This window comes from Carassius auratus, chromosome 8, assembly GCF_003368295.1.
Source record: "Carassius auratus strain Wakin chromosome 8, ASM336829v1, whole genome shotgun sequence".
NCBI lineage: Eukaryota > Metazoa > Chordata > Actinopteri > Cypriniformes > Cyprinidae > Carassius > Carassius auratus.
In genome coordinates this window covers 23,840,413-23,857,374 of record NC_039250.1, presented here as the reverse complement: position 1 = coordinate 23,857,374, position 16,962 = coordinate 23,840,413, and the positions used below count along the sequence as shown (strand labels likewise).

General features: G+C 34.2%; 1 protein-coding gene and 1 pseudogene across 2 annotated transcripts; one reads left to right on the top strand and one right to left on the bottom strand.

Moving 5' to 3' along the window:
• Positions 1 to 212: 212 nt before the first annotated feature.
• On the top strand, positions 213 to 4,551 carry LOC113107728 (uncharacterized). 2 transcript variants are annotated; one of them, XM_026270417.1, is made up of 9 exons: positions 213 to 320; positions 547 to 597; positions 812 to 916; positions 1,567 to 1,683; positions 1,779 to 1,880; positions 1,984 to 2,091; positions 2,378 to 2,485; positions 2,752 to 3,271; positions 3,848 to 4,551. In XM_026270417.1, the coding sequence occupies exons 2-9, from the start codon at positions 572 to 574 to the stop codon at positions 4,232 to 4,234; spliced, it is 1,473 nt and encodes a 490-aa protein (XP_026126202.1). In that variant the 5' UTR covers positions 213 to 320; positions 547 to 571; the 3' UTR covers positions 4,235 to 4,551. The 2 variants fall into 2 exon arrangements, with proteins under 2 accessions (XP_026126202.1, XP_026126204.1); XM_026270419.1 differs by lacking the exon at positions 812 to 916.
• A 6,372-nt stretch (positions 4,552 to 10,923) lies between these two features.
• Positions 10,924 to 12,006, bottom strand: LOC113106833 (globoside alpha-1,3-N-acetylgalactosaminyltransferase 1 pseudogene; annotated as a pseudogene).
• Between the last annotated feature and the right edge of the window lie 4,956 nt (positions 12,007 to 16,962).

Sequence of the window (16,962 nt, the reverse complement as noted above, 5' to 3'; positions counted from 1 at the left end):
TATATATATATATATATATATATATATATATATAAAGCTTTCAAACTACACTCCTCACAGTTTAACCAACCAACCAGATAGGCTCATTAAAATAAGGAAAGGATTTGACACACAAACCAAACCACGCACTTGATTGGACAGAAAGTAAAGCTTCGTTTGTCATCGATCACGTGATTAACAGAGTTTCATCGGAAGCTGCGCTGCATGGTCGATACGGTCGATACGCGCATCGGGTCTCGGTGTCATATAACATCACTACGTCAGAGAGAGAAAATTATTGGATATATTCCATATATTCCGTTTTTATGTTCCTTGTATAGGTATGCGCTTTTTCCTTAAGCTATTCTTTTACTTTTTCAACCAAACATATTTACATAATTAAGGTTGGTCTGTTAGACGTTAGTCTGAAAACAAAAACGTGTAAACATTTTAAGTTTCGATTTAAACAGAAACCAAAGCACGTAGGCCTAGTCCTGAACTGATGGTAGAGTGTTTTCTGACATATCACTTGTTAATGTCTGTGTGTGTTTCTCTTTATATTCGCAGGGCTTGTCTACATTTGTTGGACAACATGAGTTTAAAAGAAGAGCCTCAAAGGTGCCCAGTTTCCAAGTCCTGTTTACCTATTCTGCATTGTTTTTACACATTACCTTACTAATAGTGCTGAAACTCAGTTGAAGCAAATGGTGTATTAGGCCAATATTTCCTTGAAAATGGTTTCATTAAAATTTCAAATTTTATAACATTTCTTAAAAATTATTAACGATAAAAACTAATTAACAATCTATGATATATCCATATTCATTTGAAGCAAATCCAAAAGAAGCAAATCAGAATCAACTGAATTCACAAACTCAGTGTATGAACACACAGACCTCAGCGAAGAACCAAGTGTTCATGAACACAAAAATATAAGGTAAAAATATATTTGTCTTTGTTTGTGTCTGTACCTACTCCGTTATATTCCGGGGACAAGTTTATACCCAAAAGTGAGTTAAATCTGACAAAACCTCCTTTGGGGGACATCCTCATCAAGTATATAAATGGAAACCTAGAGCATTGGTTAGCCAGCCACAACATTAAAACCATCTGCACTATATATATATATATATATATATATATATATATATATATATATATATATATATATATATATATATATATATATATATATATATATAAATGTTAGTTTATATAGTTTGCAAAGTTTATGGCACCAAAAAAAAGTCACATGTAAAAATTATAATTTTTTATCCTCATTAATCAAGAAACCGAACTAGACACCCACTGCTAGGATTGATGCCCTTCTTAACAACATGTAATATTAGGGGTTTTTATGCCTAAGAACAATTAATTAGATAAAATAAACATGCCTAATGTAGGCACGTTGAAGTGTGCATTTGTTGTACCAGATGTAAATATTGATTAAGACTAACCCATATATTTGTACTTTATGAAGAGTTAGTTCAGACAGCCAATTTAAAAATAACTGCTGAATTCAGAAATATGCATGTATCAGTTATTTTGAATTTAAAAATGACATTTATCACAATTGTCTCCCCACAGAGCATATTCAGAGAGGGCACATTCTCCTGCACCCAGCTATATGTCTTTGAGCTCAGATTGGTCGATGGATCTACCAACAAACTTTAAAAGTGGAGAAGCAATTCTTTTGGATTTAAGGCACATTTCTACACTTTTTCTCCGTAAATAATTAATTGTATTTTCAATATTGTCACAAGCTCTCTTATTCTGCTATCACACATATTTATTTTAAGTGAATCCAAAAAGAGGATATGTGAGCTCCCAACAATGAAACAAGACCGTGTGGAAATGCTGCACTTGAGTAAAGAGCCAAGTGATGAACACAAAAACATAAGGTTATAATATTTTGTTTGTTGACAAAGCTGAGACAATTTTCTTGTGTGCTAAAGTTGTATTAAAAAAATGACTGTTTTATGTTTTTACATGGTCTCTTCATAGAGTAAAGTCAGAAAGGGCAGCTTCTCCTGCACCCAGCTATATGTCTTTAAAAACAGATTTGTCAATGGATCCACCAACCAACTTTAAAGATTTTCTTTTGGATACAAGGTGCATTTAACCAGTTTCATTTCATTTTATTCATACTTGAAGTGAACACTTAATTAAAGCTTTGATTTTTTTAATAAACAAATGTATTTTAAAATCTAATTTTGTACGAGTAAACCAGACCATTGTGTTGTTTAGTTAAGGAATAAATATGTAGTAAGACAGTGCTGACTAAGAAACAACATGTAGAGAGACAGTAACCATCTTAAAAAATGTGTCATTTTAATCTTAATATTAGCAGAAGTCATTATGAGTATTTCTCTTCACTGTCCTTTTTAAAACTTTTCAGAGTTAGATCAGGGAGAGCTCCTTCTCCTACAGTGTCTCAATGGTCAGATTCGTCAGATGAACCACCAGTTAACTGCAAAGCAGAAGACACTGTCCCCTTAGATTCAAGGTAAGGTTATTTTCTCTTTGTATTATTAAGAAATGTTGTACTTGAAATACTTGAAATAAATGATATTTTTGAGATGAGAATTAAAATATACAGAACAAAACAACAAGTGTAATTTAGAGTGGGAAGTGGTATTTCAAAAGAACAAATTTTGCCCATGTAAAAAATGGGCGTATAAAAAGGCAAATTATATAATTTTATGTGTTGATTTTTTTTTATTGTAAAATATGTTGGTATTCAGGTAATTATTTTGATTTTGTAACTTCTAGACTTCGGACAAGTCGTCATTTTAAATGTCCACTGTGCAAATCAATGTTAAAAGATCCAGTGTCCATCTCATGTGGGCACAATTACTGCAGAGGGTGTATTAATGAATACTGGGACAATTGTGCTGGAGAATATGTCTGTCCACAATGTGGTAACCCATCAGAAACCCGTCCGGTGCTGAACACAAACGCAGCTCTAGATGAGGTGGTTAAAAGCCTGCAGCAAGCAGGCTTCAGTCCAGTACTTCCTCCACAATCCTATGCCGGACCGGAAGATGTGGCCTGTGATTACTGCACTGAGGAGAAATTGAAAGCTGTAAAGTGTTGTTTAACCTGTGTCATGTCCCTCTGTGAGACTCATGTCAAGTCACATTACACAATAGCTGCACTACAGAAACACACACTGTCAGATGTGACTGGAGACAAGAAGTCAGGACCCTCAGAGCAGCACCAGAACACAGATAACAGCTTCAGCAGCACTGGACAACAGGATCAGACCGATAAAACTCAAGATGTTATAGAGGTTTGATATTACATTACAATTATGTAATGTAACTAATGCAAGGGTCATTAACATGAATTATTCACCCCAAAATTAAAGTGTATTAACCCTCAGTCCACCAGTAGAAAAGTTTGTGTCCTTAACGAAACAGATTTGGAGAAATGTAGCATTTCATCACTTGCTCACCAGTGGATACTCAGCAGTGAATGAGTGCAATCAGAATAAGAATCCAAACAGCTGATAAGAACACCACAGTAGTTCACAGGTTATCTACAAGGCTCCAGTCCATCAATTAATATCTTGTGAAGTAAAAAGCTGCATGTATGTAAGAAACAAATCCATCATTAACTGTTCCATTCACTGCAGAAGACCAGTTAGTCAACGAGTGATGTAATCCCCGATTTGTCCAAATCCATCTAGAATGGCCTGAGTAAATTTTCATTCAATTAAAACTTTTGGGTGAAATATTCTTTTAAAGTCCCCTGTACTAAAGGAAGCAAGCTGAAGTTGTTTGACTTAAACATTCCCACCTACATACTTTAAATATTTTCTGAATTTCATAAACTGTATTACCAATGCCTTTTTCTTTTTTTGCAGGAGGAAATCAGGAGTATCTTACATTCTGTGTTCAATACCTGCACATCAGAAACAGAAGTTAGTAAATATGAAACTAACATTAGTAAGCTTGCACTATTGTGCTCCGAACAGCAAGATGATTCAGGACATAAAAGCCTCTCCAAGTTCAATGAGAATGATACAAAGAAAGAAATATTTAAAATGGAGGAAATATATTTTGGAGACGACTACAGTGAGAATGATTTTGGTGCAAATAATTATGAGGTAGATCTGGCGGAATATTCTCCTTTAGACGTGGAAGTTGATTATGATGAATTTTACAATTATGAGGGACGTACTTTAGAGGATTATGATGACGACATTCCAGATGGTGGCAATTATTATGATGATTATGGTGATTATTATTAGGAGTAGGACTTGTTAATTAATGATTATGATTGTTATAATCTGTGCACTTTCATAGCTGCTAAGACACATTTCTTTCTTGAATTGATGTATTTCAGGGTAGTTTAATATGTACTGTTTTTTGTATAAAAAACTTCAAATTAATTGATATAAAATTGGACTGATATCAGAGAGCACTGGATAAATGTTAGTTTCAGAATAAAGCAAAAAAATAAAGCTCCAGTTTATCTGTTAAAAATAAATACATATTCTGGTATTAATGATAGAAGTGAAAAATCCCCAAATCCTGTTAACCATGAATAAAAACATTAAGTTGTTGAGTTAAGTTGTTGATTGTGTATTTTGTAGAATCTGTACTTTACTTGAGTTCTGTAAAAACCAAATGCTTGTACATATATGTTATCATGACATTCAAATCTAATTTAAAAAAACTATAGTTATAGGCTACATCTTTAATTTTTTCGTTCAAATACAAAAAAAAAAAAGTAGAAATTAAACGTATTTTCATTGAAGTATTTTGGGCTACTTTATCAAGTTAGTTTTCAACTCCAGTCCTGTTCAGCATGCAAGCTGTCTACTAAAAGTAAATGAAGCTGATTACATTCAGGGGTACTCCTAAAATGATAACACCGGGGAGAAGAATTGCTGAGTAAATTGTTGTTAATATTCTCATAGCTTCCTAAAAATACAGCTGAACCCTTGAAGCCACATGGACTATTTTACAGATTTCCTTGCTATGTTTCTGTGGGTTGATCGTGGCAATGTCCTTGCTGTCTATGGATGGTCAAAGAGCTCTCAGATTCCATCAAAAATATCTTAATTTGTATTGTGAAGATGAATTAAGGTCTTAACAGGTTTGGAAAGACATGAGGGTGAATAATTAATGACACAATTTTCAGATTTTGGAAGAACTAACCCTTTAAGAACATTAATTCTTGGATTTGTGCTACACAACTGTCTGTGGCATCTTCATACACAGACAAAACTTACTAGATAAGTGTGACATAATACAACTCCATAAATAAATACAAATGAAATTAAAGGGATACTCCACCCTAATTTTTTATTTTTTTTCATTAATCAGAACACAATTTAAGGTATTTTGGATGAAAATCTGGAGGCTTGAGACTGTCCCATAGACTGGCAAGTAAATAACAATGTCAAGGTCCATAAAAGGTATGAAAAGTTGTCATCAGAATAGTCCATCTGCCATCATTCATGCAATCTGGGTTATATGAAGTGACGGGAACACTTTTTGTAATTGTATAAAGTCGTTATTTTTGTTTTCTTTTGGAACGACATGGGGTAGGTGATTAATGACAAAATTTTCATTTTGGGGATGAGTAACCCTTTAATAATAATATAATAATAATAATAATATTTTATTTGTTATCCGCTTTTCTTAAGCCCAAAACACTACAGTAAAACAAACAAAAAATAAATAAATAAATAAATAAATCAGTGCAATTCTGATATTAAAAGGAAGTCCTTTTAAGGAAGTACATTCGATATTTTGGTGGCTTTGAAAAGCTCTTTCCCCCATTGTCTTAAGTTTGCATGAAGGCTGTTAAAGTCGAAGAAAACTGGCAGAGCAGAGAGAGCGAGGTGGAGTATACATGAACTTATAAGAGAGCAAATATACTCTGGTGCAGTCCTGCTCCTGTAGCGCTTTGTTAAAATTAGAATTTCAAAATAAATACTAGCATTGATAAGCTAGTGTAACTGAAAGCAGGTGAAACAGGGCATTACAATAATCTTATCTAGATGTAATGAAGGCATGAATAAGCCTTTCTACATCAGCAAAGGTAAGAAAAGACTGTAAGCTGTGCATTGTTCTTAAGATGGTAGAAGGAAATTTTAGAAATGTGTTTTATGTGTGCATCAAATTTTAGCTGAGGATCAAAAACTACACCAAGACTCTGTACTTTTGAGGATGGATTTACTATGCTGGAATCAACAGCTGAACTGATCTGATGCCTTCAGCCTTACGAGTAGGGCTGGGTATCATTATAATTTTATCGATTCCGATACTGCTTAACGATTCCGATTCTTATTGATTCCTAGTTACAAGTTAAAAAAAATCCAATCTAAAAAAAAAGAAGTAAAAAATGTAAATGTTAAAACAATTATTGTCTTTTTACAAAGCATTTTGTTGCAGCTAAATAACATGAGCAAAAACCAGCAGCCTAAAGAACACTTAGGCCTATAAGATTAACTTTTGGCTATATATGCTTTTAACAAAAATACCACAACAAGAGCAACTAGACTCATATAGATTTAACATTTTAAATTGTAAAAGACAAGTAAACAGTCAGTAATAAAAAAGGAACAAACAAATCAATTAGTAATTGCATAAATATTTAAAGCTGCAAGTAGCAATGAAAGGGCCCACACACGGGCTCACCTCCAACCGGTGGCCATAGGAAAACAGAGAACAGCGGGCAATATGCTTTTAAAGTGGTAAATATAGGAGTAATATGTCAAAGTCATTTATATATGCCAAATTTTCTGCTGCCAACAGGTGGCACTATGATTATAACTCAGTATTGGCATGTAGAAGTCTTCAGGCAAGGACACTTATCAAACGTGAAGTTTGGGGCAGATCTGACATTGCATGTTTAAGTTAGTGTAAATCAAGTAATTTCCCATTGGCAGCAAGTGATGCTATGATTATAACTGAAAATTGGCCTTAAGACCTGTTCAGGCCAGGACTCTTATCAAACATGTAAAGTTTGGGGCAGATCGGACATTGTTTAGGTTAGTGTGAAACAATCATATCCTGTCACCAGCAGTGTTTGGCAGTAACGCATTACTTAGTAACTCATTACTGTAATTTGATTACTTTTTTTAGTAATGGAGTAATTTAACGCATTATATTTTTATAAATATTAATTAGAGTATAGTTACAACCCACACTTTATATAAATAAAAAGGTTTACAGTGCAAATTGCTTGAAAAAATAGTTTGGTGGGAATTCAATAGTGATTTGCACTGTTTTTTGGGGGGGGTTTTTCTAATAATATGACAGCACACACTTATCAGTTTAAACTCTGGGGTGTGCAGGATATCAGCTATAATTATAGAGCTTGTGGTACCTTGTGCTATAGAGGAAACATCAGCACTGAGAAGTGATGCATCTGTTGATGTTGAGGATGAAGTTGATGTTGTAGCTGGGAAAATAATTGAAAAAAAAAAATCAAAAATTACCTGTGAAGTACGTTTTGACATTTCACCGTTAGCATATTGAAAGAGGTCACAATTAACAGCTCAGGGGTGCGTTTCCCAAAACCATCGTTGCTAACTAAGTTAGATGGTAGACACTTTATAGTAACAATCAGTAGTAGATGGTAAATTGATATTTAATTAATCTTTAGTTAATTGTCATTTAACTGTTAGCAAACAGTATTTTTACTTATTATAAAGTTTACTGAAAACTTAAAGATATGTTAGCATCCCAAGCTAATGTTTGATGCACGGAATTTATTGTGTGGTTTTCCTAACCCCAATTTGGTAAATAGATTATCACGGTGGAATAGTATAACATGCTATTTGTTTTGCCAACTTCCTCTAGGGCTGTAGCTTTCTAATATTTTAGTAATCGAGTATTCTACCAAAAATTCCATCGATTAATCGAGTAATCGGTTAAAATGTGTTTTTGCTTAATTAAAGTGCAATATTAATTATGCAAGAGAAAATAGGACTCCTGGGTCTCTTAAAATGAACAACTAAGTTTCCTTTTTTTTTTTTTTTATTCCTTATTTTTTAAATGCATAGAATGCAATGCATACATCAAAAATAAACATTTAATTATTACCCATTGTTTCTCTGTCTGTGCTTGTACTGTGAACAATGACAATAAAGTTGACAGATGAATTAAGATGAATTAAAACAGATGAATTAACCCCATTTTGGGTTTTAAGTAAAGCATTTTCTGAGATGCACATTAAACATTAAACACAAAACATTAATTTAATTTATCTTTTAATTATTGCCACAGAGTTCTCTTTACGTTTGCCCGCGCCCTCAAATCAAAACACTGCTGACTCCTTGCAGTATGCGATTTCTGTTCCGCGTCTTCCTTACCCTGTTATAAAACATATTACAGTAACCATATTCCTTCCGTTCGAAAAAAAAAAAGCAGCATTTGTCAGACAGGTAGCTAACATAAACATCTATTTGCTAGCCTACCTGCTGCAAAATTACACCATTTGTACAAGACTGACAAGTAGAGCTATTTTATCCAGTGTAATTTATCACTTACCACTATCTTGTTTTTTTCTTATCCTCCTCTTCCTTTCTCTTCTGGCATCCTTAAGCATAATCCCGATTCATGACTGCCAAGGAGGTTTTGTATTTTGACGGCAGCAGAGATCAAGTGGTTTGCTGGCTACAGCGATTACTGAGAGGGGCCCCTTTGAGGGGGATCCCGATAACAGGTCATTACACGTTACTGCATTGACGATCAAAGGGGCGCTCACACAGTGTCGTTGCATTTTATTCTTAACCAGTCGTTGTCTTGGGGCCCCAGGCCAGCTCGGGGCCCCAAACAATTATTTGGTTTGCCTGCCTTGTCGTGACGGGCCTGCTCAGATGTATGATGCATATGGAACACAAAAAAAACCCTTCAGGAGTTTCAAAGTCATCATCGGATTGGCTGAATTATAACTGATTTTCAGGAGACGTGTGTGTCATGTTCTTTAACATTCCAACTTAAAAAAAAAAAGATGCCAAACACCCTCATGAAAGAAGAAAGCCATCGTGTTTACAACTGTGAAATATTTACAGTTTGCAGCATAGAGTCTTTAAAATACGTCTGAGAGTTTTACACACCAGCCTGTTATTGTGGCGACACTTTAACAACTCGAAACGTGATGCTGAAAGAAACAAACTGTGATTGGTTGTTTGACATGTAGGCGGGTGGGCCTTGGCAAATGAAAGCTGCCATGGGCCTACAGCTAGACCTGACGTAACAGAGTGCGGAGTCACAAATACCTTATTATAACCCTCACCAAATTTGAAGATGATCAGATTAAAACTGTAGGAGGAGTTCATCAAAGTATGATGCCTGGAAATTTTACAGGAAATACAAAATAACATACTTCCTGTTGGGTTTTGATTTTGTACCAAGATAATATTTTATAAGTAATGGTGTGTTACATGTATGTACTGATTTTTATACATGTACGTAAAATGTAGCTTGAGGCGCACTCTGTCGAGATTTTACAGGTGAGCCATTTTGACACACCCACTTCTGTAACCCATATCATATGTAAATTTTCGCCAGTTCAGAGGCGTATTCAAAGTTTTGTGAGTTTTGGAGCATATTTAGGCCCTCAAAAATGCAATTCACTCTGGAGAAGAAATTCCATGTACAGAAACTCTAATTAAAAAGTTTAAACCCACTGCAAAACCATTAAAACCAATAAAATATAGATTAATTAAAGTTATTAAAGTTAATACATACAAACACGGTTCAAATAAAAATTGGGACACTGTACAAATTGTGAGTAAAAAAGGAATGGAATCATTTACAAATCTCATAAACTTATATTTAATTCACAATAGAATATAGATAACATATAAAATGCTGAAAGTGAGACATTTTGAAATGTCATGCCAAATACCTTTCTGGACATGGACAGTATACCGTACACACAGCTTCAATGGAGGGACTGAGAGCTCTCGGTCTAAATCTAAAATATCCTAAATTGTGTTCCAAAAATAAACGGAGGTCTTACGGGTTTGAAACAACATGAGGGTAAGTTATTAATTACATAAATTTGCTATCTGGGTGAACTAACCCTTTAAGTTTCAAAGAGTGGATTCCGAGTAACACATTTCTATCACAACAGTGGATTCTGAGTTAGTAGTGAGTTTGATTGTGTACTGTAAAAACATATTTTCCATTCATTCCTGATTCCTAATGCATCCACCACAGAATTTGCGCCACAAAGTGAAACCCATGTGCTTGGTGTATGAACAATTATGCATTCATAGAGTAATGCATTTATTGAACCCCAACATTGTTTAAAGTAATTCATTTGTTTGATTATTTATTTCTTTATTTATTTTTAAGTCAGTTCATCATTGGTTCAGTGATGTCATAGTCCAGGTCATTTTATTGTGTTATTAGACAATAGTTTATAATGTGTTTATTTATTTTAAAATGTTTATTCAATTATTTATACAAATACATTTAGCAGTGTCTCTTATCTTTTTTTTTTACTTAATATGTGTTCCCTGGGAAAAAAAAAGTTTTGCAAAATAGTACTTCTAAGTGTAAGTATCACTGTAGGGTGCTTTTGGTGTCCTGTTCATACATATTTAATTTGCCATGACAACTTGTTATATTAGGCTAAGTTTTATATTGATAACAACATCATTACTTGGCTCTTTAGATATTTTTTTTTTTTTGTAAGAGTGTCAAATCATAAAACCTAGAAACAAAAATTATCCTATTAATATTTTGGTAAATATATATATATATATATCTATATATAATTTTTTTTTTTTTTTTTGATAACCCTGTTTAGGAAAGGGGCATCATACCTATCAGGAAGTACAATTTGCAGCTTAATTTTGCAATGAAAACATATTTAAACATAATTTATATGTCCGTGACAGGGTGGATATATCTTATGGTTTATGCTTCAAATAATGGCCAATAAGTATCTACAAAAATGTGGGGGACCTCAGCTAATATGTTTCTATAGTACTTGAGTGTCTACTATTTATTATTTGCCATAAAGTGAATGGGAAATTAAAACCATTGTGAGGGTTGAAAGGCACTATATGGTGATATTGACCCTTAAAATATACCTCTATCCTGTGTCTGGAAAAGCTCTTTGTGTGTGTTTATTCTAAAAGATTTTGTCAGATATTGTTTCTGATGCTACATTGTGCTCATAAACATCTGTACTTTTCAGTGATTATTCACTTCTTGGTGGTAGATGTCATCTTCACTGTTGCCAGTATTACCTGTTAACAGATTCACAATATGTAATGGGAGGACTGTGAGAACACAACATTTAAGTATAGCTGAGTATTGGCAACAGTTTCTACGGGTTTGGACGAACTTCAGCATAGTTTTTAGGTACATTAGTGTAGCGAACTATTTTTATTAAGTCTGATTTTTCATTGACATCCCGCCACATATATTCAGGAGAGAGCAGTTTACTAGGTTTGTTCAAAAGGAAATACTTGTTCAAGTGAGACTCCTCTTGCCATACCGCCTCAATAGAGTTTGCAGCATCAATTTTCAGATGCTCCCTGCAGGTTTTGGTGAGAAGATGTACATCCTTCAATGAGCCACCAAATGTAGCACCAGCGTAATAATAATCACCTTCCTCAACAGGAATGTATGCTTTAGATTCTGGCCTGCGCTCATATGTGAATTGATTTCTTGGAACATTAAAGAGCCAAGGATGTAACACACCTACCAGACGACCCAAAGTCTCTGCACCCCACCGGCCATAGAACTTTCCATCTATGTCAAGGCAGAAAATATAATCTGCTTCATTGAATAATTCATTCTCTATTAGTTTTTCCAGTTTTTCCATCCTGTTCATACTGATGTCCTGCCATCGATTCATAGTCGGAACCTTTTCAATTGTCAAACTACGGTTTTCACCCATCTTCACTTCAGGAATTGATTCTGGTTGATCTGTAAACAAGTAGTAATGCACTCGAAATCCAACAAAATAATGTTGTTCTGCTGACTACAGAAAATCTTTGACAAAACGTGTGTATCTAACAAACAGAGAAAACAAATTCATTATAGTTAATTTATCCTTTAATGATTAATATTTCCAAAAAATAAATGAGAATTCTTAATACATGATAAAAGGTATCCTGAAGACTTACTTTCCCAAAGCAAAGACAGTGGTTGATTTTGTTGTTTGTAGATGGAGTCGATCAGTGTGGAGTCAAAGGTTCCCTCCCAAATGATTGGAGCTGACCATGGTGACACAGAAGCAACATCTGTCCGACTTCATAAAAAACACAAATACAGCGCTGTAATCATTCCATCCATTATATTTAGGAACAACAGACTGGTACTAAAAATATAATACTCACCCAGCCACCACACTCGGCTGGTTGTACAATAACCTGTAATAAAAATGAACAAGCAAAAAGAACAAATTAAATGACACAAATTAAAAACATGGGTTTACAAGTGTTTTTTGTTTGTTTTTTAGTTCCATCAATGGACTGAAGACATCATTTAACTCTCAATTGTCATCTGATCAGAACCACATGAATCAATAATGTTTTTTTATAATGTGTCTTGAACAGTATATACCTTTTTAAATATGGATAAACTTAAAAACGTTGCTTTTAAGAAAATGGAGTTTTACTTACCCTGGTGATGAGCGCAATTCAATGATCTTTTGGCTCCATTTTGGCCTGATTGAAATAGATACAAACTCTTACTCATTTGAATTTGATTATGTTGTGCATTTGATTGTAATTGATTGTGATCATTACTCACTTGATGATGCCTTGTTCAGTTATCTGCTGACTGCAGCTTTAAACAGTAAAAAAATTAAAATATAATAATAATAATAATAATAATAATAACAATAATAATAATAATAATAATAATAATAATAATAATTCAGTATTGCAAACTTCTCAAATCAAAAGAACAACACAGTACACTCAGGGTCGTCGCCTGATAAAATAGATGCTCAGTTGAATTTGATTATGTTGTGTGTGCATGTGTTTATGAATATGAGCATGTACACCAATAGTAGTACTTGTGTAAATGTTTCCAGCAGGATTTTGTGAGACTTGTGGCAGCGGGTGACGTCTCATATTAAATTGCATATTTATGACGCCATTGCATCAAGTTTCGTTCACACAAGTTCTGGGACTTCGGATCTATATCTGAATGTCCAATAGATCTGTTCCCATTTACATATTTTCTACAAACAGTGATTAACACAAGTAATCATACCACTTAAATCCTGATTTATAATCGCTACATCGGCTGATAAAATCAACATAAACACTAAAGAACGACAATAAGCGCTGGTTTTGGCTATTTTAGCCTACTTTTTGTTTCATGCAGTGCTGCGTGCGTCTAAGTAACAAACTACGTACGTGCATATTAACATACGAACTAGTCTACTGAAGCGACAGTTAACTAACTTGGAAACTATATTTGAAACTAACTGAATGCGCCGCTTCTCTGCCGCGCACTGAACATAGACAGTAAAAGACGCTGAGAGAGACAACCCTGCGCCAAACGTTTATCCAAAAAAAAAAAAAAAAAAAAAAAAAAAAAATTTCAAGGTCACTGGCCTGTCCATATCTGCGGGAAGGTATTTTGAGCTGGGGAACAAAAGTGATGGGGAAGTGAAAAGCATTCGTTTTTAATAAAGGGAATACCTTAATTATTTATGTTACAACGGCTACCCATCTTATTATTTTATATATTTTTGCTAATACAAGGTAGATGTAAAATGTGCCATTGTAGCCTTTTATGGTTTTTTAATTAATAATACACCACAAACTACAATCGTTTTAAAGTAGCTAAGGGGAAATCCATATTTATTTTTGTAAAACGCGGGTAAAACAGCCTTATTTATTTTGTTAAAAAGTTCAAAGTTTAATATAGCCTAGGTGAATTTGTCACTGAAAAACAATTATTTGTTACAACGCTAGTAGCCTACATCAGTCTTATTTGTTCATTTTTATTTTTAATATAAGCACGCGACTTTGTCATTGTAGCGTTGCTGATATTTTGTGTGTGTGCTATATCAACCTAAAATTCTTAAAAGCACTGCCACTTTCCGCAGTGATGTGTTTGTCAGTATGGAAAAAAAGACACCAAAAGGGTAGTTCGTATATAGTGCTCACGTCGCTTTGTGGATGAAGTGGAGCTGATGGCATGGGCGGTGGATATTTGTGGAGGTCAGTGTGAATAATGTGGCGGGCCGCCACAAATAAGTCAACGTACAGGAAATCCTTTTTCTTGTGTGTTGAAGAGTGATATGTATGATAGGTTTGTGTATGAACATCATTTCTCACTTATCAAGGTCTTGTTCTGTTATCTGCTGATTGCAGCTAAAAACAGTAATAAATAAATAAATAAATAAATAAATAAATAAATAAATAAATAAATAAATAAATAAATAAATAAAATCAGTCATGCAAACTTCTCATAGCAAAAGAACAACACATTTGCATCATGTTTTTTCTAACTGCATTAAACTTACATGCACTGCATATTGTTCAGGTAAATGAGCCTGTAAAGAAAGACACATAACTTCATGAGGAGAGATCTCTGGAAATGTTCAAATGTAATCCTCTTCTCAGAGTTTAGAGTTTCATATCTTATGGTTGTCATGTACACAGAAAATGCTGAATAATAATTTGCTTATAATATTGTAGGGCTTAAAATCTAAAAAAATTTCTCAAGAGTAGTCTATAAAGATTTTTGCCTCAAAAAATAATGTGCTGAATAGAGTGGAAATATGCTAAATACTTCATGTACTCTGAAATAATACATCACTGACATAAATTCACAACCCAAAATCAAAGGCAAACAATGTAATAATATTGTAATATTGATAAAAAATTAATTACATACCCACTCAATACCATCCCAAAGAACACAACGATGAGAACATTCTGACGGACCAACATTATTCCTAGAATACTAATGTCCACACTGATATGAATTTAGAGACAAAAGTAAATGAGAGGAATAAAGCAAGAGAGATGTGGATCAGGAAAGAAGTGTGTGCATGTTGTATGGAAAAAAAATACATCTAGGCATGTTTGTGCAAGGGGATGGCCCTTAGCTCAAATTAATCTAATGTTTTGATATGTGGCAGTTAGTCATCACCTCAGTGTGGATGCTGTAGGCTATTTCAGAATCACAGATTCTTGCCTACGTCTTGGAAGTAAGACCTAAATAAGAATTCTTATCAGATGCTGTCATCTGAACAAGTCTGCCATTGTTCTGACCACCTGAGGAAAAAAGCATTACAATAAATTGAACTAACAACATCAGCATTGTGACTATGAGTATGTAATGTGTATTAGTGTGTAAATTTTGATTTCTGAATTTCTGTTATATACATATAAAACTGGAATATAATGTAATTTCAGTCACGTGTTTCATAAAGTTTAATTTTAACTCGCCATTAAAATGATAAATGTAATTATTCTAGCTGCTGTCAGAAAGGGCTATAAACGATCCACCACCTGCAGGATCCTATATAGCTTGGTACACATATAGCAAAATGCACTCAGGTCAGTTACGGTTAGATTCTTTGTATTCTTTCTCTTTGAGATACTTGATGAGTTGTTTTCTAAGTCTCAAAACCTCTTTCTTTAAGACTGGTTTATACTTCTGTGTCGGACCTAAGCTGTAGCGTTTATGCGTCAGCTATTCAGTTCCCTTTCAAGGGAACTTCGAGCTGTGTCCTCTAGGGGTCGCTATGGGGAACACTTCGTCGTTACCCATGTCTGAAGCATACATTGAAAAAACACCAACGAGTTGAGAGGATGCCCCCTGTAGAAAGAGCTTTCTTTCTGTGGGGGAGACGTCCTCTCTTAATCTCCCTCCTTGCCCCTTCAGGATAAATCTTGCTTAAATGGCAAGGCATACGCAGTGGCTTCAATAACTTGGATCCTTCCATTTTGTCTAATTTTAGACCTATATCTTAACTCCCCTTTTTATCAAAAGTCTTTGAGAAAATTGTTTTTAATCATCTTTAATCATTTATCAATTAATTTTGTATTTATTAAAATTTTCAGTCTGGTTCACAGTCCCGTCACAGTACAGAAACTGCTTTTAAGAGTTTCTAATAATCTTCTTTTAACTGTGGTCTCCTTTAACTCTGCTGTTTAGTCCTTTTGGAGTAGACTGCGGCCTTTGATACGGTCAACCATTCTATTCTTTTATATAAACTTGAACAGTGTGTCGGCATTAAGGGCATAGCCCTTAAATGGTTTCAATCATATTTGACAGACAAGAGTTTTTCTGTTCACCTTGGTGAATTTTCGTCATCTGCTGCCCCTCTTTTTTGTGGCACCCCCCTAGGGTCAGTATTGGGCCCTATGTTGTTTTCTTTGTATATGCTGCACTTGGGGTATATTTTTAGAAACCACAATATCATCTTCCACTCTTATGCAGATGATGTACAGATTTATTTTCCTGTCAAAACAAATGACAAAGCTTCATTTCTGTCATTACTTAATTGCCTGAGAAATTAAAAAATATGGTTGGATCAGAACTGTCTTTGTCTTAATGAAAATAAGACTGAGATTGTTGTGTTTGGTCATCCTGGGGATTCAAGTGCTTGTGTAGATGCACTTGGAAATTTAGCTTTATATGTTCGTCCATTTACCAAAACTCTCGGTGTGATTTTTGACAATGCTTTTAAGTTTGAAAAACAGATTAGTTCTGTTTCAAAAGTTTCTTTCAACTGAATCTGTTGGCTAAAGTCAAGCCCTATCTGCCACGTAAGGAGTTTGAAAGTGTAATTCATGCTTTTATAACATCTAGACTAGACTGTAACTCTTTATATGTTGGTCTGGATAAGTCATCTCTTCAATGCTTACAGTTAGTCCAAAATGCATCAGCTCAGCTTTTAACTGGGACTAAAAAGTATGAGAACATTACCCCTGTCCTAGCTTCCTTACACTGGCTTACTGTCTGCTTCAGGATTTTTTTTCAAGATTTTATTGTTTGTTTTTAAGATTTTAAATGGGTA

Bases quoted from the DNA above. Each gene is read 5' to 3' on its own strand.
- LOC113107728 (XM_026270417.1), top strand. From the start codon at position 572: ATGAGTTTAAAAGAAGAGCCTCAAAG. The intron at 1,684-1,778 runs GCACATTTCTAC...ATTTATTTTAAG, and splicing joins GCAATTCTTTTGGATTTAAG to TGAATCCAAAAAGAGGATAT. The intron at 3,272-3,847 runs GTTTGATATTAC...CTTTTTTTGCAG, and splicing joins AAACTCAAGATGTTATAGAG to GAGGAAATCAGGAGTATCTT.